The 18484-nt window shown below is 49.2% G+C and overlaps 8 protein-coding genes across 8 annotated transcripts; 5 read left to right on the forward strand and 3 right to left on the reverse strand.

The window, feature by feature from the left end:
• Positions 1-663: 663 nt before the first annotated feature.
• JN550_002673 (uncharacterized protein) lies at positions 664-2061 on the forward strand (the record flags this gene model as incomplete). Its single annotated transcript, XM_049313994.1, has 3 exons — positions 664-776; positions 841-974; positions 1079-2061. The coding sequence occupies 3 exons, from the start codon at positions 664-666 to the stop codon at positions 2059-2061; spliced, it is 1230 nt and encodes a 409-aa protein (XP_049175198.1).
• Positions 2062-2718: 657 nt separating this feature from the next.
• Positions 2719-3150, forward strand: JN550_002674 (uncharacterized protein; the record flags this gene model as incomplete). Its single annotated transcript, XM_049313995.1, has 1 exon — positions 2719-3150. The coding sequence occupies one exon, from the start codon at positions 2719-2721 to the stop codon at positions 3148-3150; it is 432 nt and encodes a 143-aa protein (XP_049175199.1).
• Positions 3151-4349: 1199 nt separating this feature from the next.
• JN550_002675 (uncharacterized protein) lies at positions 4350-4733 on the reverse strand (the record flags this gene model as incomplete). The annotated part of the gene is made up of 1 exon (XM_049313996.1): positions 4350-4733. The coding sequence occupies one exon, from the start codon at positions 4731-4733 to the stop codon at positions 4350-4352; it is 384 nt and encodes a 127-aa protein (XP_049175200.1).
• Positions 4734-6949: 2216 nt separating this feature from the next.
• JN550_002676 (uncharacterized protein) lies at positions 6950-8937 on the reverse strand (the record flags this gene model as incomplete). Its single annotated transcript, XM_049313998.1, has 2 exons — positions 6950-7047; positions 7110-8937. The coding sequence occupies 2 exons, from the start codon at positions 8935-8937 to the stop codon at positions 6950-6952; spliced, it is 1926 nt and encodes a 641-aa protein (XP_049175201.1).
• Positions 8938-10286: 1349 nt separating this feature from the next.
• JN550_002677 (uncharacterized protein) lies at positions 10287-11112 on the reverse strand (the record flags this gene model as incomplete). Its single annotated transcript, XM_049313999.1, has 4 exons — positions 10287-10442; positions 10496-10805; positions 10873-10954; positions 11025-11112. The coding sequence occupies 4 exons, from the start codon at positions 11110-11112 to the stop codon at positions 10287-10289; spliced, it is 636 nt and encodes a 211-aa protein (XP_049175202.1).
• A 2133-nt stretch (positions 11113-13245) lies between these two features.
• JN550_002678 (uncharacterized protein) lies at positions 13246-14070 on the forward strand (the record flags this gene model as incomplete). The annotated part of the gene is made up of 3 exons (XM_049314000.1): positions 13246-13466; positions 13520-13959; positions 14009-14070. 3 exons carry the CDS (start codon positions 13246-13248, stop codon positions 14068-14070), a joined length of 723 nt encoding a protein of 240 aa, XP_049175203.1.
• Positions 14071-14810: 740 nt separating this feature from the next.
• JN550_002679 (uncharacterized protein) lies at positions 14811-15236 on the forward strand (the record flags this gene model as incomplete). The annotated part of the gene is made up of 1 exon (XM_049314001.1): positions 14811-15236. One exon carries the CDS (start codon positions 14811-14813, stop codon positions 15234-15236), a length of 426 nt encoding a protein of 141 aa, XP_049175204.1.
• A 394-nt stretch (positions 15237-15630) lies between these two features.
• JN550_002680 (uncharacterized protein) lies at positions 15631-17209 on the forward strand (the record flags this gene model as incomplete). The annotated part of the gene is made up of 2 exons (XM_049314002.1): positions 15631-15686; positions 15736-17209. The coding sequence occupies 2 exons, from the start codon at positions 15631-15633 to the stop codon at positions 17207-17209; spliced, it is 1530 nt and encodes a 509-aa protein (XP_049175205.1).
• Between the last annotated feature and the right edge of the window lie 1275 nt (positions 17210-18484).

Below are 18484 nucleotides of genomic sequence, written 5' to 3' on the forward strand. Positions count from 1 at the left end.
CCGCAACTAGTTGGGCGCAGTAAATTGACCAGCCTAATCAAATGTGATAGTCTGAGCATATTTGCCCGTCAATGTTTGCAACTTTATCAGCAACATCCCGGCGTATGGATAATAATGGGATCTTCACTAGATACGAATGTTCTCGCCACTCATTCAGGTGCTCGAGAGCCCCAAACGCACAGATGCAGGTCGCAGGGATTGCCTTTTATGAAGGTCCTTCGGACGCTTCTCGATGAATCAAACACCCCTGGTCCCATCGATAGCCCAAACCACGCAGCCAGTGCAGCAATCGATCGCTGCTACTGAGTGGCCCGGTGTCTTAAAAACGGTACACTGGGATGTAACAAACCCAATGAACTTTTAAACCAACGTGGTGTAAGCCAGCTCCACCAAGATCCACAGCAGAATTTGTAGGTAAACGGGCTTAATGTTGACTATATTGACATGGTATTAATTGGCTCGCTTGAAGTCTGGCGTGCAATGGGCAAATTGCTGTGCACCGACCCCGCGCCGACTAAATTCCCCAGCCTTCAACTAGCCGCACTAGAACGACATCCTCATCCACCCTCGCGACTGTTGCTACGGGTGAAAGCATTGCTAATAGTGGAAATAACACGACCCAGGAATCTTGCTGACCGGAGCTGGTGCTCTTCTCGAGTCACGATGGCCGGACTCATTGATTTAGCACGCCGCAACTGGCAGATATTCAACCCTTCTGAGCTTCCCAAAGTAGAGAAGCCACTCATGTTCGGCATTTTGGGCGCCGCAGATATTGCGTAAGTACGACCGTTGCCCTTGAACCCTCTGGCGTGTTAAACTAAGAGAACGGTATTCTCGAAGTCCGATGGCACTCATCTCGCCTGCAAAAACACATCCCGATGTGAAAATCTTGGCTGTGGCGGCCCGAAACTACGACAAGGCGAAGGCGTACGCGCAGAAGCATGGAATTCCGGAAGTGAAGGCTAGCTACCAAGGTGAGGACGCGATTCACATGTGTCAGATTATTGGCGCAACCTTACATGCTGCTTCACTTCATGGTATGGCTCGAATTGGACCTCAAGTTCTCTAACTTGCACAGATATCATCAATGATACGCAAATCGATTGTGTCTACATCCCGCTGCCGAATGGCTTACATTACGAGTGGGCTATCCGAGCCCTCCAAACAGGAAAGCACGTGCTTTTGGAGAAGCCGTCTGTTAATAACACGTCGGAAGCCGAGATGCTTTTCAGAAACCCAGTTCTATCAGGCTCGCAGCCTCCCGTTCTCCTAGAGGCTGCGCACTACCTATTCCATCCGGCGTGGACACAGTTCATGACATACATCTCGCCCCAGGATGTTGCTAGCGCCAAAGCTGTTCTTTGGGTTCCAAGATGGCAATTTGCCGCAGATAACATTCGATACCGCTACGACCTAGGCGGTGGCGCCCTGATGGACCTTGGCGCATATACCGCGAGTGCACTTTTCCGAATCTTTGGTAACGTCGCTGAGGCATGTGAGGAGTGTGATGTACAAGCAAGCTCTATTGATGCAAATTGTGACCGATCATTCAAAGCTAGGTATCGCTTCCCAGGCGGAGGCCATGGTGAGATGGAGGGAGACCTAAAAGCGTCCCTAGATAGGTGGTCGCCAAATATTCACGTCACACATCGCCCAGTTGTGATATCAGCCAAAGAGGCCGGAGTCAGCCTGACGGAGGCGCAGGAAGCAGTGCGTGTCCGCAAAATCAAATTCACAACCTTTGTTCAACCTGCATTCTTACATGCGATTGAGATCGACGATGAATTCACGATCCACGCTGTTGCAGACAAGAAAAGCGTCATAAAACGGTGGAAAAAGCATCAGACAGTCAAATGTTACTCGTTCCACGAAGCTGGTATTGAGCAGATTGGGGAGCCTCATTGGCCTACTTACCGGTATCAGCTTGAGCAGTTCGTCAACAAGGTTCGAGGTCGTGAGACACCGCAATGGGTCGACCACGAAGCGAGCATCAACACACTTCGGATGATTGACATGGCGTACACTGCCGCAAATCTTCCTTTACGGCCCACCAGCAAATAGAAATAGGGTTATAATGAGCGTAATGGTGGGGTCTGACGTCTACCAAGGGGTGACACTATCCCATTGGGAGTTATGAGGATTCGATTATACTTCTGTGCGATCATCAATATCTATGATATATCAAAGACTGTACATAGGAAAACGCGTCTCTTGTCCTTGATATTGAGCCAAATGACGCCGCCTGATCAATTGGTCTTCTCCCTGCAAAATGTTCTCCCCCTCTCTGTCTTTGTTGGATCACATGTGAGATTGGCATCCGCGACGCATGTCAACTGTGCACCGCCTATTGGAAACAGTATTAGTCAAGTGGTCGTAGCTCCTGGTAAGCAGAAATAGTGCTAGCTGTAGCTACTTACAGTTTGCCGAGGAGGCGGGAACACATTTCCCTTGTTGGCCGTTGACGGTGCAGAAGTCCTGCTTCAAGCTGGTGTTTGCTACACAGCAAGCTCCATCTGGGACTGGCCGGTTGGCATTGGACTGTCGATTTAGTAGGATGGCACGGCGTCCTGGTTTGTCGCTATGCACCTCTTGGGACAAGGCAGTAGCAACGCCAACAATGGCTAAGAAAGTCGGAATCAAAGAGAGCTTCATCGTAATCTCATACAAATGCCAATTATGGGTATGAAGTAGAAGAAAGGGCAAGTAAGGGCCAGCCTAATGTTCGAATTAGAGTTGATTTTAAGCTTGTGTGGGCAACACAGCAAACAGTACAATGGACACGAAGACTTTGGCGTTTATGTACTCAAATTCCCTGGTGATCTAATTTCAAGCGCCCACTACGAATTCCACGATGGTCTAGGAATCAATGCCCTGCAACGCATTGAGACGCTAGCTGTGCAGAATCTGGATCAGACGACAGCTGAGGCAATGGCGCTGCGAGTACGGGCCCGCCATTACTTGTCAGTTGTCGGATGTGGTGCCGAGGAGATCGCTGCCGATCGCTTTGTGGATCCGGGGTCGTCGCGAACTCCCATTTTGGGAGATGAGACGAGTTTCGGAATGATCGCCCATCGCCTCGGCTCGACTTGCAACTCCGCCAAGGCACCCAGTGCAACCTCGCATTGGCCTCAATCAGGGGGAAGTTCATGATATTCGAGTCAGTGGATATATCTAAATTCAAGCTGTCCTACCCCAAGTTTGAGGTACGCCGTCAACCGGTTCTCTGCACAGGCCATCCAATTTTGCCTGAATGGCAGCAGCGTCTTGCCATTCCGCTCTTACTCGTTGGTTCCGGCTTTCGCAGTCCTTCGCCCCAGTTGTGACGACTCGTTTCTCACCAGCGCTTCTTGCTCCTTTGACCAGGGCTGAGCTCCGTGGCTGCCGTCTGGATGCATACTGCCTGAACCTGGACTGTAGGTTGCTGTGACCTTGGGATAAGTCGTTGGGATCGAAGCCTGAAAGGACCCTGCTTAGGTGGTAGCAGTCTTCAAAGGCTTGATTGGCTCCTGAGCTCGGGCTGGTGAGACGTGGTATAGAATTGTGGCTTAAGAAATTGTGGCTGTTCTTTTACGCGTTTTACTTATTTAATTTCCCTCTTTTTCGTAGACTTTAATATACCATCGTACTTTTTGCCTTTATTTTACGACTATTCGGTTTGGCGACCGTTAATTTATACGTCTATTTTAGCCAGACGAACAATGTACGTTCGATTCGTCAACACTGACGAGGAGGACTGCGTTGGCTGAGGTTGTGTTACTTGGGGAACATGGCCCAGGAGCACCACTCCAGTTTACTACTTGGCCGAGATGGGGCGAGGTTGGGTGCGCAGGGTCCACAACGAGGGCACAACGTCCACTGTACCACTCGTCCACTTCCAACATTCTCCTGTCAAACAAGCCGAACTTCAATAGCCTCTCCGCTTTCAAGACCATCTCCACCACTTCGGGTTCAAAATCCTCCAGGACGAGGGCTAGTTTGTCCTTAAGCACTGTCATATCACGGCCTTCATACAGACGCCATGATTTTGGACTTTCATTCAACTGGGACAGAGTGACTGCCCACGAGATGGAAGCACGAGACACAGGATAAGAAATGACGTGCACCCCCTCCCCATACCAGTTTCTTATACAAGATCTCTTCAGAAGACCAGAGACTGGTGAGATGCCAGAGGTCTGTGTAAGGCCGGTAAAACTTGGCGGGGGCTGGTCAACATGCTTCCGCCCGAATAGAGAGACACGCGACGCAGCCTTGATTCCATCAAAGCCGACAAGAAACAAACCTCTAGCCTTCTCGCCGTTCGTAAAGCAAGCCGTCACGTAGCTCGCATCTTCCTAGATTTCTGAGAGCTCTCAACCCTCCCGTAGCTGGATGCCACTTGCCACCATCCGGGTTTCCAATGTGAGGTTGAGAGTCGTACGCTTGATCACCACGGCTTTCTGACCATACCTTTGCTGGAACTGCGCCGGCAGTGTAGAAGACCCCAGTGGTTCGCCTGATCCAGTAAAATCCTCGTAAGCCTCCAGGGGAAATGCCAGCTCGTAGATCTCATCTGCCAATCCAATCATGTTGAGGACCTTCATACCATTGGGCATGAGCATCAAAGAAGTACTGACATCGCCCAAATGCCGCACTTCTTCGAACACAATACGGCTGTAGCCTTTTGCTTTGAGGAGAATTGCAAGAACAGGTCCCGCTATGCCGCAGCCAGTAATCAGGACAGTTCCGTAAGACATGCTTGTTGGTGAAGCTACAGTGTCTAGCAACGCGAGGTTTTTACGCAGGCGCTTTCCATATCATAACAATCAAGTGCAAACTGAATGTCGAGAATGGGTCTGTTGTGATCATATGCCAAGAGCTGAAATCCATGTAGAGAGCGTCGAAGTGGTTATCCGCCTGTAACGCTCCATTAGAATTAGCGGGGCCAGCCCGCAGGTAGCACCACCGGCCAGCAGCTTGCGGCGCGGAGTACCACCAGGCCGAAAGCTTGCTAATAACCTGCAGCCGGTTTACGCCGTCGCAAGACCTTGATCAAGGCCCTTGAGCAGTTCCTGCGCCGATCGTTCCAGCTCCAGGTAGGAGCAGGCTTTCCTGCGCTGTGACTGATCATCGCAACGGAGCCGACGTCTGCTAGCTGCCATCGATGCGAGGCATGATTGCTTGCCTACTTCGGCACTCAGCCATATGGCGGCGGGTTCACTCTACTGTGTAGCAATTTGTCATATTGGCGACAAACAGCTGAGAGAATAATGCACTAAACTGTTACCCAATTTAGTCTCCACGATGGGTTCAAGGGCTTATACCCATCTCCCAAAAGCACTACGCACGAATGCAATGCCTCTCGCGACTCCACTCTTCCAGATTCTAAAACCTCATCGTAACATAGCTCAGTGCTTTTTGTTCTTCGGAGGCTCCTTCTGGAGGCACTATAAACCGCCCATCGCCATATCCATCTTCAGGAGCATCTTCATCTGCCATTACAATGTTACAAGCCGTCAACAGTCTTCTCATCTCTTCCTTGGAGCACCAAACCTTGTGGGTGACAAGCAATTCTTCAATCTCTGCCGCATCCAATAGATCCGTTGGCAGATCTGCCCACACCTGTTGCAATACCCCTTTCAGCACGTAATTTCGGTCTTTCTGATTTTCGTCGAATTGCGCATCTAGCATTTCACTCAAATAACCTGCCGTTTCAGGTGGGACTCTTTTCATTTGTGTAATTTCGAATCTGGCGTCATGGTACAAATATCTTGGCGGCAGCGTCCTCTTTGGAGCGGTGAAGAGCAGAATAGGCCGTGGCGTTTGTATTTTTCGGCCGTCTTGGCTATGCAACTGAACAAATTTTTCGAGATGGTGACAAAGCGTTTCTGCTCCACAGGTAGAAACGTAAATCTGAGTCAAGCACCAAATCACCCAGAGTGGATCCGTTTCAAACACCATGTGCACCGGTGCTATCTTTGTCGATTCATCTGTAGATTCTTCTTTGGAGTCTTGCTTCTTGTGCATAAAAAGAAAAGGATGACACAAGCCCATTTGCCGCGTATTCGCTGTATAGATGAACGGAATGGTTGCGAAAAGGTCATAATCGGAGCTGTTGAAAAGTCCTAAGAGCTCAAAGACTTTATTGGCTATCCATTCGGGTTGAAAGCAAAAATCCGCGATGGTTGTTAATATTCCGTTCAGAATCTGTTGTGAAGCAGAATATTGAATGCGGGATGTGTTGGCCAATTCTGGGGCATGTAGTTCAGCTTCAAACGGATAGATATTATTTGATTGGAAACAACAAAGTGGGAAAAAAGTATTAGGCTTATCGGCAGACATGAGCAAGACGGCGTGATCAAGAGGAGGGCGAATTGATGTATTGTTGTTCTGAATTCTTCGTATCCTGGCGTCCAAATCGGCTCGTGATACCATAATGTAGGCTTCCACGGTGAAAGTGCGCTCACCCCTGGCTCGTGCCGCCATCCATTGTGCTATGTAGCCACCATGACCACACTCTGCTGCGAAAGTAGTGAAGGGCTGAATGATCCAAGGGCGGACGACTTTCCAATTCCCAAAAATGGGGTTGTCTGGGTGCCCGGCGAACTGAAAGTAGACTTTTTGGCATAAGTCAAGGAGCGAGTTTTTTTGCTCTGAGTTCAATTGCAGTTCGCGATCGTTCCTCTCGCTGAGCCGTAGAAGAAACATAGACAAGTTAAGCGACCGCATCGGTTGGCACCGATGTAGAGCACGCCAAGATTCTCTGAAGACGACCGAACGGGCAAGAAAAGCTATCAATGCTCGGAATTCAGGGCCATTCTCGCCCAGGTCGTTGCAGTCCAGGAGGTCTTTTCCATCTGATGTCTGGAGAAGGAATTCCCTTGCTGCTCTATGAATAAAGCGATATTTCCAACTTAGTGCAGTAGATTCGGCATTGCAGGGAATGCAATAGTCACTATAACTATAACGACTCTCATCTTTTTCGATCAATCCAGCGCAGTGTGACAAAATGATTTCCTCCAGACGTTGGTATCGTTTCAGCAGATATGGCTCTGTGATATGCCCGTCCCCCTGTAAGAGTAGATGTGCGTCGTTCAGATTCAACGCTAGGCTCAAGCATAGAGCATCCTTACTAGTTCCCTTCATGTGTTGTTTGTTGTAGGATGGCCAGCAGATAAAGAACGGAATCTCCCAGGACGAACAGAGAAGAAGCGAGAAGATATTGGCGGCTATAGTTTGGTACCTCTTCTGATCGTCTCCCAGCCGCTTCCAGATAGACTGGAAGTAGTTCGATAGCTCTGTGGGCATATCGTTGAGACGCTCGTATATCTCATCTTTAGAGTTTCCGTCGATGAGACCACGTTTGACGCTATGCACAGCCAGTCGAGCCCAGAGAAAGACACCATCCGCTTTCATAACAATCTTCTTAACAATATCATGCAAGAACTTTGCTGAATAACCATCGTCAAAATGCACATCATCGCGCAAAAGATCCAACGCGAAATAATGAATATCTGGTGCCGTCAACTTTTGGAGATTAAGCTGTCTAGAACCTGCCAAGCTTTTGTCGAATATTCGCTCCCGTCTACTTGAGATAATGAGTCGAACATTAGGGACTTTCTCAAGCTTCCGGATAATTTGGAGCAACTCTCCGCGCTCCGCAACCGGCAATTGCTCATCAAGTGCATCTAGAAGAATGTAGATTGGGTAGCGGCTGCCAAGTATTTGCAACGCCAAGCGCGTTGTCTCTTCTAGCTCTTCAAGGCTCCAGTCCGTGGGATAATTCTTCTGCCGTATGTATGGGGCCTGCTGCAGTATTGTTGCAGCAAGAGGTATCTCAGGCAGCTGGCACTCCAAGAGTTGATAAAGAAGCGTCATGAACATGCTTTCCATGTCATTGTGCCGCGAGCGCGTATTGCTTGTTCCGAGCCAGAAGAAATGACGGATGACAACTTTTAACCCGTCAACGGCATTCTGGTTTCCAATTTGCTGACAAATATACTTCATCAACGTGCTCTTACCCGCCCCGGGCTTTCCGCTAACCCAGTACAGTTTTGAATTGGGCTCGCAGGTTAACCATTGCTTGAAGTCGCCAAAAGTCTCCTTACGCAAGTGCCGGAGGTAATTAGGCTCCTCATTGATATCATGAATATCATCACTGCTGTCGCTGCCACGGCCGCTGTCTCTATCAGGAGTCACATCTTTTGCGCCTGTTGCCAAGGCATCGCCAAGAAGCCATCGAAATGATTTCTTGTGTGCCTCTCTTAGTTCATTGTATCGCTGGTTCATTTCGGGAAACTGGAGGCTGGTCCTCAGTCGTTGGGCCTCTACCTCTGAAATCTTCGCATTTTTCAAACCTGCTACTTCTTGGCGGATGACAGCCTGGGTCTCTTGGTGGAAAGACTTGTTCTCCACCAAGAGCTGGGACACCTGGAGGTGTTGCTTGGAAACGGAATGAACAAAGTTTTGCAGCCGAGAGTCGAGCTGTTTGAAGTCATCGAGCTGCCTGACCCGATCTGCTTCGCCGGATTCGTACATTTCGAGCAGAATAGCATTTTGCATCGTGGCCTCACAATCATCCAACGACTTGTTGAGCTGTGTTATACGATTGTAGCGCCAGGTGCGCTTGGCTGCCCACTTGATTGACTGCAAAACATGTAGAGTGCGAGAGGTTGACACTGCTGGAGCAAGCTTTGACATCTCTGTATGAAGATCTGTGGCAGCCTCGACACATTTGTCCGCAACCCTGAAGAGCTGGTCATCGTTGGGGACAGATCGATGAGCCTTTTCTCGTGACTTCTTGAGACTTTCCGCTAGAATGGCAAGCTCCTTCGCTTTATGTTCAGCGGTCGGGTCTGGTTCACCATTTCTATAGACATCGCGGAAAGTTTGGTAGAATTTGTGGCCAAAGTCAGTCACGGTTATGATATTGCACGCCAAAGACAGCGCGTCGACCGACATGATAGCAAGGACGGGCAGATCCGCAGACGCCAATGTCTGTTGACCCTCTTCGCGCTAGGTTAGATAGTTTCTTTGTTGGACTAGAAGAAAACCAAAGTTGCAGCCAGCCAGCACTGGAGATGATGTGAGGCCGGGAAAGGCTCTCTCTCCATCTGCGGGGTAAGGACCAACCTGCTTCGAAGGCAGATTGTGCCACAAATAACGACAGAGTCTGCCTGAAAAAGTTCCCCCCACCAACACCCACCTCCGCTTTTGAACGTGAGCTCGTGGGGGCGTTCTGACCTGAGCTGTTAGCTGCTCAGTAGGCATGAGTTGTGGGTGATGCGCCCGTGAACTCGACCCCACCCGCACGTGAAAAGCTTGATGCAGCTTGGTTAAGCATCGGCTTTGCGGAACTGGCCATATTTTAGGCTTCTTTATATCATTCATGGTTTTCGGGATAAGGCATCTCATGCCGCATAGGTGGAAGTCCAGGGCAGTTTCCCAGCTGAAGGAATGATTGTGACGTTTCGACCCTGGCTGGTCACAAATGCATTTCTTGCCCTTCTTCCCCATTCCTCAGCATGATTGGTTTGCGATCTTTGACAGAGTTTTTGGCCATAATACTTCGTCCATTTAAGGCTAAAATCGTTGCTCAAGGGGGCAGTGGCTTATATTCGGTGCTTGTCATGCATGCCTCCATTTTGGCACCCAGAAGAAACTTAATATTGGGACGACTCCGAGCCTGGTAGATCCCTTTTGGACACAAGTCACACAACTAGACTTTCGCTACTTCTCTACATATTCGCTGCCATACCGCATCTTGCCGACTGCCTTGACAATAATGGCCAGAGCAGCCCAACCACACACTCAAGAGTCCCGCATTACACAGTATCGGAACACCAACTAGGCCGTAGCACAGGAGATCGAGGAAGCCGTTGACTACTAACTGTAGGAACATGTCAAATTGGTGGCCTGGCAACCTGAAGGGACAGAACTCGATAACCCGATATATGTGTTGTTTCCAGGACGCTCGCATCGCGTGAATGTGGCCTGCGTAACATTATGAGTTCGGCAGGAGAGATTCAATAATGAAAATGGCCCCGTCGGCAACAAGGTACAGGCCAGCCTGTTCGAGACAGGAACGTTGAGATTGTCTGTGCCGCCAATGTAAATCAAGTCGGCGTTGTTGTCTTGTGCTAAGCGAGTCGTCAGCTACAACTGCGGCAAACCACGTGCAGTATATGAAAACTTTGCGGTCGCAATGGCACTTACTAGGGACGTTGAGGTACTGGTTGTTACTTGTTAGGTATCCTTGTGTATCCAAGCTCAGAAAGGGAAAGGAGTAGTCGGTTTCTACTAGAATGTATCTAAAGGGATTCAACAGCTGAGAAAAGTACACCAGTAGTCCAGAACTTGTGGAGCAGGTGAATGTGGTGCTGGAAGATTGCGATGGTGGTGGCTGCGTGGGCGAGGTCTGGGTCGGCGAGGTCTGTACAGGTGGCGGCGTTGTCGGTGTCGTGGTCCTTGGTGATATCGTTACTACATTAGTAAAGGTCCTACTAACAATGATCGTAACTTTTTGTGCCGGAAGTGTTGTCGTCTTTCCGGCCACTCCAAGGCAACCACAGGCGCTGGAGTAATGTGCAGCATCATGGCAACGTGCCTTGGCGTAGGATGGCAAAGAGCGAGCGGACGAGGTGATTGGGCATCGTGAGGATATAGGGTAAGCGGCGCGGTCCTCAAGGTCCCGATCTTCAAGACCCCCGTTGTCAAGGTCCCGGCCTTTAAGGCCCCGGTTTTCAAGGCCCCTGTCGACAGGACCCGAGGTCTCGTGACTTCTGACTATAACACTGCCAGCGCGTACATTGCCGGTCACTGTGATAGTGCTGCCGTACTCTATTAGATACCCTGCAGGCTCCTGATATTTATGGCAGGGAACGGCTGTTAACTTACACAGGACAGGGACTGACGGTCTTCTTGAGGAATAATGAACAGTCGGCAATATAGTTATGGCCCGGCTTCTGGATCTTGAGTACTGCTGCGTTAGGACCTGGAAGCTATCCATGAAGAAATGCTTACATCAAATAGGCAGGTATCTGGTCTACAGGCTGGATAGTTTCGGGCATCGTTCGGCTCGGCGTAAACAGGCAAGGTCATTAGGCCTGTGAATAGAAGATTCTTGAACACTTGCATATTAATTGTGTTGTATGTAATGGAATCCGTGTATTGAAAGCGTCGGTGGGGGCTAATGTGGAAAGAGACAGCAGCATAGCGCTTCCTCGATCCATATTTATAGACGTCTGTGTTTCCTTTAATACATAGCTGGCTAATACTTTTGTTAATTATTGGGTGCTTGGAGTGACCTGAATCAAATGGACTAGTGGCGTGTGTCTTTTCTAGACAAAGACTCGACCCGAGTGCCACGTTTTGCGCGTGATCAACCTTGACGTAATTTGTGTCAGGTTTCAGGTTATACGGCGCAGAGGCACTTCCAATTTTCGCTCCCTTGGTGTTGATGGAAGTGAGCTACTGACATAAGTATATAGCCGAGCAGCCGTACGAAAATGGTACATGATGCGCAAGTGTATATGGCCAAGACGATGACGCAGGTTCCATGAAATAATCCAACCTACTAATAGGAGATACGCGGATAAATTTGCTGGAAACGAATGCAAAGCGTTCTTCGTCTTTTTTTCCCCCGGAGTTGGCAGAGGCTTTACCCTGTTGTCTAAGACTATTTTGTCTTACTACTTCACCGCCATGGACCGACGGCCTTCTTTGATCTAAGTGATTCGTTGGCCAAGACCCAAAGACATAATCTTACAAGAAAACAGTTTATAAAGATATGCATGGTCAGCCTGGTGTTATATCGCTTACGGTAACATCGCGATGCGCGAGCGATCTGGATCTAAGCCCTGTGCCGACCTGAGCTGGAGTTGAATCGCCTGGAGCGAGGCTGAGCCAAAGTTAAGCCAGGTCGCACATTTAATGAACAGGCATAGGATTGAGGTATTCTTCATTGGGCTGAACCAATCCGGCCGACCATAAGGATGAGGGGAAAGAGGTCCATCATTGATTTTTTCCTCAATTACTATTCTGCCAGTAACGGCAAGTTTTCTGACGATGCTATAATTCAGGTTTACAATACTTGCCAAAGTCCAGCCGTCGGCTTAAATCGCTCGAGAAGCCAGCAGTAACTTGGGCCTCAAGGCAGTGCAGTTCTACACACAAGCCGGGAGGAAGATCGGCAGGCTCTGGAAGTGCGTCAAGCAGCTTGGCCGGAGTTGCATTTTACTGATGTGTCAGCTGTAGAAAGGGGTATTCCATCGCCAATGATAATGTCCCGTTACCGGACCCGTGCGCCACAGGCTCGTTTCGACGCCGCCCGCACGCCACCAGTGGGCGCCTCCGGCGGCCAATGTAACATCTTCAAGACACCTTCAGCCTCGAAGTCAGACACAACAGCTCCCACTATGGTGGATCGTACCCAAATGCTACATTGCAGGAGTGGAGGTCACGTGCTTTAGTATTACAAACACCAGTTATATTCCTAGAAGTTTGACAGCCTGTAGGTGCCAAGCCAATAGCCAAGAAGGGCGTTGTTTTTGTCTGACCTGCCTGCCGCACGAGCCCTTCCTAACCGGAGGAGGATTTCCCTGATCAGCGTGATCAATAACGGCGACCATGGCAGCTAGCTAACTGCCCTTGGCCATACCAGAGCTTCTTCTCCTTTAGCACTCAATAGTACAGGGCCTGCCCGCAAGTGTCCAACGAAATGTTTCCAGAAGACTTAAAACAACCTGCAACCATCTCCGTCAGCCAGTTCACAACATTAATTGTTAATGTATGGATTATAAGGTTAAGACAAGCGATGTGTGAAAGCGTCTGAAGGAGAGAAAATTCAAGTATCATAGCTCTATCATTACCTGTGGTGAGGTATTCCATGCGATCAGGCGGCGTGAACTCGTCACCTGTAGCAACGTGTGCTGTGCTTTTCAAGTCATCTCATTTTAGTGCAGAATTGGGGAACTAAACCCGCTTTGGTTCGATCCACCGTTAATGGTTGTTGAAAACGCGTGGCCGTTGCCAATCTTGGCGAATCACTTATTGCACGTGGTTGTGCAAGGTACCATGCGGTAATATTAATGTTTCATGAGTCCGGTAGGATGACAAACACTGGTACTGTCAATCGCAGGCACGCTTCCTGTTGCGGAAGAAGTATATGAGCAAAGTGTACGTCCTTTCCGGCGGCCGTGGACCATTAGATGGCCCACCACGCGAGATATTCGCCGACCGCTAGTGCTAGTATATCCTAGATGCTCCAGGATGCTGTTCCTATTCTCTGTTTTTGCAATTGTTGGTGCTGCTCTTGCAAAGCCTGGACGCGTCAGGCCTCGTGGTGACATTAACCACGATGCAGTTGTCGGCTTTGACGAAACAGTCCCTGGCACAGTCATTGGTGATTTGATGCTGAAGTACAAGCCATATCTCTACGTCGTTGACGGTTGCGTTCCATTCCCCGCGGTAGACACGGATGGCGATACAAGGTAAATTCAGTTGGAGGCCTGGAAGGATGTCCATACTAACGTGTTTGTCGTAGCGCGGGCCTTGCTCCCTCGGGAGACCCGTCAGGAGACTGCGACTCCAGTACTGGTCAGGTCTATGCTCGTGCGGAATCGTACAATGAAGCTTTCGCCATCATGTACAGCTGGTACTTCCCCAAGGACGAGCCGTCGTGGCTGGAATCTGTTGTTGGGATCGGTCACAGGTATGATTGGGAAGGTATCGTGGTCTGGCTATCTGACGATACAGCCGATGGCACTCTGTTGGGTGTTGCTGCTTCTTATCATGGCGACTACGAGACGTCAAAGACACCTGATCTAAGCGGCAGTGGGCCGTTGATAAAATATTACACGGCGTACTCCATCTTGGACCATTCGATGGGATTCACCGATACGGTCGGCGGCCAGCAGCCACTGATTGCTTGGGACTCGATGCCCACAGTTGCACAAGAGGCTCTCGCAAACAAGGATTGGGGCGGTAAGCTGACAATCCTCGACTAAATCTATACTTGACTGACGAATCCCAGATGCCAATGTGCCTTTCATTGACTCCAACTTTGAGTCAAACTTGGCTAAGGCAGTGCTATGATTATGTCCGTTTGAGGATTTCAAGAGGTACTTAGTGACTTGGGCTGGAATAGATGCGAAGGGAAGAAGATCCATCGTAGCTTCATTAAAATTTCATGAGTTCACCAAGTCGCCCTTTGAATTCTGAGGTTTGAGGGCGAGTTTTCGATTCTCGGATTTTCAACGACTGAATGGAGGCAAAGCTGCGGACTTCATACCCAGTTTCATCCAGCCAGCCAGTAAACAAGCTACTCTTACATGGAGGCAAACCTATCGCATCATTAACCACCACGGTATTGTGAAATTATGCCCATTGTTTTTATATCCCTTCTTCAACATACAACATTCCGTTTGAGCGGCGTTGTCAGACCAAGAATAAGCTGACGAAGGATTCGGACTAAGGGCGGTATGACTCAGTCAGAGGTGGCTCAGTGCAGTGGGTGGAGACATGGGCACCAAAACTTCGGGTCCGCTGCACGTGAAGTAAGACAAAAAGTAGAGCGCTGTAGGTAGTCTCACCAAGAAATTCAATCACATATATTGAGTGAAGGCCTCCAATTGTTGTCCAAGCGGCGTGCAGCATTACTACACCAATAAGACGATTTGCCAGCTTCTCTCGGTGACCCAATACTCATTGTCAATTGAGAGCCGATTTCTTCTCATTCATTGACGCAGAACGGCCCCACCTACAGCAAAGCTACCGCCGTCGAGATCTACTTCACGCTCTATAACACAGAACTTTCAAATATCACATTAGCCAATATGCCTTCTACCAAACTTCCCATAACGGCGCAGGCATTCATGGACGCTTACAAAAGCTGGGATTTGGAAAAGCTAATGTCGTTGAGGTCGGCAGATTGCGTTCAACGCATCTTCCCTCAAAACCTGCCAGTACCGGCTAGAAATAATGACGACTTCCGCGAGTATTTCCAATCCATCCAGTCTATTTTCAAGGATTGGGAGACAGAGACTCTGGAAACCATTGTTGATGCAGCCGCGCACAAGGTCGTCATCCACGGGATCTGCAAAGCAAGCACGATTATCGGCCCTTTCACCAATGAAGTCATGTTCGTTCTCAAAATGACGGAGGACGATGCATTGATTAAGGATATCAAGGAATTCGTCGACAGCGCTGCCTCGCGGGACTTCTTCATCCGGTTGAGGGAAACGCAGAATCGGGAATCTTGAGGAGATCAATACTTAAGATATGATATGCTCATATCAATGCAGTTCTCGACATCCCAACGAGGTACCGTGGTCTCTTGTCTTACAAACTTGAAAACTTAGGCTACTGTGATTTCTGATGATCTGTATGCCATGCAACCACCTGCGAGATGGAGCCTCTTTGTGAAAAGCACTTTTTTTTTTAAATTGATTACCAGCCTCCATGGATGTTCACGGCCAGTAACCCTGTAATGCTTGGTAAATTAAGTGGGTGAGACCTGTGAGGGCCAATTGTGGTTAAGTGGGGGTAGAATCCTTCTGGTCGTTGCCTGCATCAGCAGTCAAAATCAGCAAAATCAGCAAACTCCGTCTTTCAATATCATTGTTTTCCCACAAAGCCTTTACACGATAACCCATCATGACCGACATCACCAACAATCATGCGGACACTAGGATCCGCAAACTAGGCTGCCAGTACGTTTCTGTTCACGCATAACAAAGACAGCAATCTAATCCAGCACAGTGAAGGTTATCAGCTGGCCATGCATACACTCGACCAGTACCGAGGCACTGTCGTGGCCTGCAGTTACTGTCCTCCGTCCAGTCTCCCCCAGCCAGAATCTTTCCAGACTTTGAAGACCATATTTCTCGACGCAATTGCTCGTGTTGTTCTTGCCCAACCTCACCTACAAGTCGGCATCACGGGCGAGAACTCCAAGAACCCTGCCTTTGTTCGCCTTAATCACTTGCATCTCCACAATCATATTAAATGGAGATTGCTGAGCGATCCGAGTGACCGCAAGGCAGTTTACCTCGAGTCAATGCAGGATCAGCTCGATTCCAGATTTGACCACCTCTCCACCCAGCCTGGCTGGAGGCTAACGATACTACATGAGGCGAAAGGAGGTTCAATAGAGGTTTTATACGCCTGGAACCATCCGCACCATGATGGTATGAGCGGTAAAATATTTCATCAACAGTTGATGCGAAGTCTGAACGACCCCCTTGTACAGAACAAAGCACCCATGCTTGATAACCCGGAAGGCTCGGATGGTTGGATTCTCAATCTCCCGGATCCGTCTGATAGGCTGCCGCCAAACCCTGAGCTCTTGTCGCGATGGCCGATGACACCGACGTTCTTGCTGAGAACGCTGTGGAATGAGTTAAAACCCCCTTCAATTTTCCCACCAGGCAAGATGCACGCGACCTGGGCCCCAATCAAGGCATCCCCATTCACGACCCGATTTCACACCTTCACAGTCAATAATGACATTGTCACAAGAGTGGTAACTGCTTGCCGCCAACACCATACCACCTTAACGGGCCTTATGCAGGCCCTTATTTTGGTCTCCCTATCATCGGCTCTTAAGGATATGAAAGGCTTTGCAAGCAGAACACCATATGACCTGCGACAGATTTTACCGTCGGGAACTGCTCAATATTCGTGGCTAAAACCAAAAGAGTCCATGTGCAACTATGTGTCAGTGGTGGACCACGAATTTGATGCCAACCTGGTTACAAGGATTCGATCCAAGATGTCGTCCCAAGACGTCACTGCAGGATTGGAAGATGATGTCATGGATATAATATGGCCCGTTGCAGCCCGAGTTCGACAAGAGATCCAGGCGAGATTAAACTCGGGTGTATGGAACGACATGATCGGGATCATGAAGTTTGTCTCAGACTGGCGAACTCAGCAGCAGAGGGAGGCTCAGAAGACTCGGTACTTCTCTTGGCTCGTTACGAACCTTGGCGTTCTCGACGGGGAAGTTGGCAACTCATCGGTGCAAGAGGATGGGTGGTCATTACGCCGAGCGGAGTTAGTGTTAAGCACAGAGGTCCCTTCTGCTGCCATATCCGTATCAATCATGACGGTGAAGGATAAGCAAATGTGTGTCACGTGTAGCTGGCAGGACTGTGTAGTTGACTTGGATCTCGGTAAGCGCCTAGCGGGCGACCTGGAACGATGGCTGCTTGAAATCGGATCCTCACTGTGATCCAGAAGCCATCTTGTTTCATCGCAAGGTGGACGGTATTGAATCTTTAAGTCTCGTAACACATGTAGTATACCTAACTCCACTTCCATCTGATTTGGTCGTCGTGAAAGAGTGACAATTGAAGCTGCTCCCCTGGACAAACTCCGATCCCGCGTTCGTATGGGCTGTATTTTCTAACTACAACAGACCTGGCTACAATAGCAGGCTCAAAGGCCGGTCTAGAAGTTGTCAACGGACCAGGGCTAGGGGGTTGCGCAACTCATGATGCATTGTCTCCACCTCACTGGAGTCTTCTAGCCCCCTTAGCGATGAGAGTGTGGATCGAGGGTCGATGCTGGGTCTGGAAGCTGAGGCTATCTCAAGAAGCATGCGACCAGTCACCCCTGGAGACTGGCTCACCATAAAGAGACGAGTCGCGAGAGAGTCCACCCTGAAGGCGAAGCTACAGTCCTCACCACGTTGGATCTCAGCTCTCATAGTAGTACGTACGAACGCCTACCTTCTGGTCATGGCGATTGCATCACAGACGGGATTGCGAAAGAAAGACGAGAAAAGAGTTGAGTGAACACATGAAGTCGGACATATTAAATGCCCGAGAGCTTGCCGCCACCAACCCCGCATAAACCCAAGCCCATTTGAGATGGTGGCTAACTACCTAGGGTATTGTGGAATAAACTACAGCTGTTAGCGGTGGCTAGGCTGCCAATATCCAAATAGTACCGCTAAAATTAGCTACAAAATAGAAGCGAGGTTCTCAGAGTATGGGTCTCCTTCCTTGGATTGCTTCTCGAGTCATATTAACATGGGTGTCGGTAGTTGTGGCAGCTATGCACTTGTTCATGCGTTGTGAAGTGGGGCTTGTTTGACGCTGGCATAGGATATTTGGAGAGATATCTGCACGCTGACTAAATGCGGTTTATGCAAAAAGTCAATTAAAATTTGCAGATTGCGGCTCTGAAGTAGCGGAGTGGGTGGGTAAGACATAGTTCATGCACGAAGTCTAAAAAACAATGGAGGTGTAGTGTTGTATAATTACCAATTGCAGTGGATGTATCGTTGAGAATTCTTAGAAACGGCGAAGCCCGGCCTGTATTCGGAGGCATATAGTCCCTGGAGTGCCATTATTTAAGTTCCCAATATAACTGAAAGATGACTTGAGTCTATCACTCTGCTTGCAAACAATAGATAATCGATGCAAGCTCTGGGTGATTTCGTAGTTGATATCATCACGTCCCGAGACATCAAACTTCCACCAAACCACGAACCACTGATAGT

Source organism: Neoarthrinium moseri (assembly GCF_022829205.1).
Source record: "Neoarthrinium moseri strain CBS 164.80 chromosome Unknown scaffold6_Wmoseri_CBS_16480, whole genome shotgun sequence".
NCBI classification, from domain to species: domain Eukaryota; kingdom Fungi; phylum Ascomycota; class Sordariomycetes; order Amphisphaeriales; family Apiosporaceae; genus Neoarthrinium; species Neoarthrinium moseri.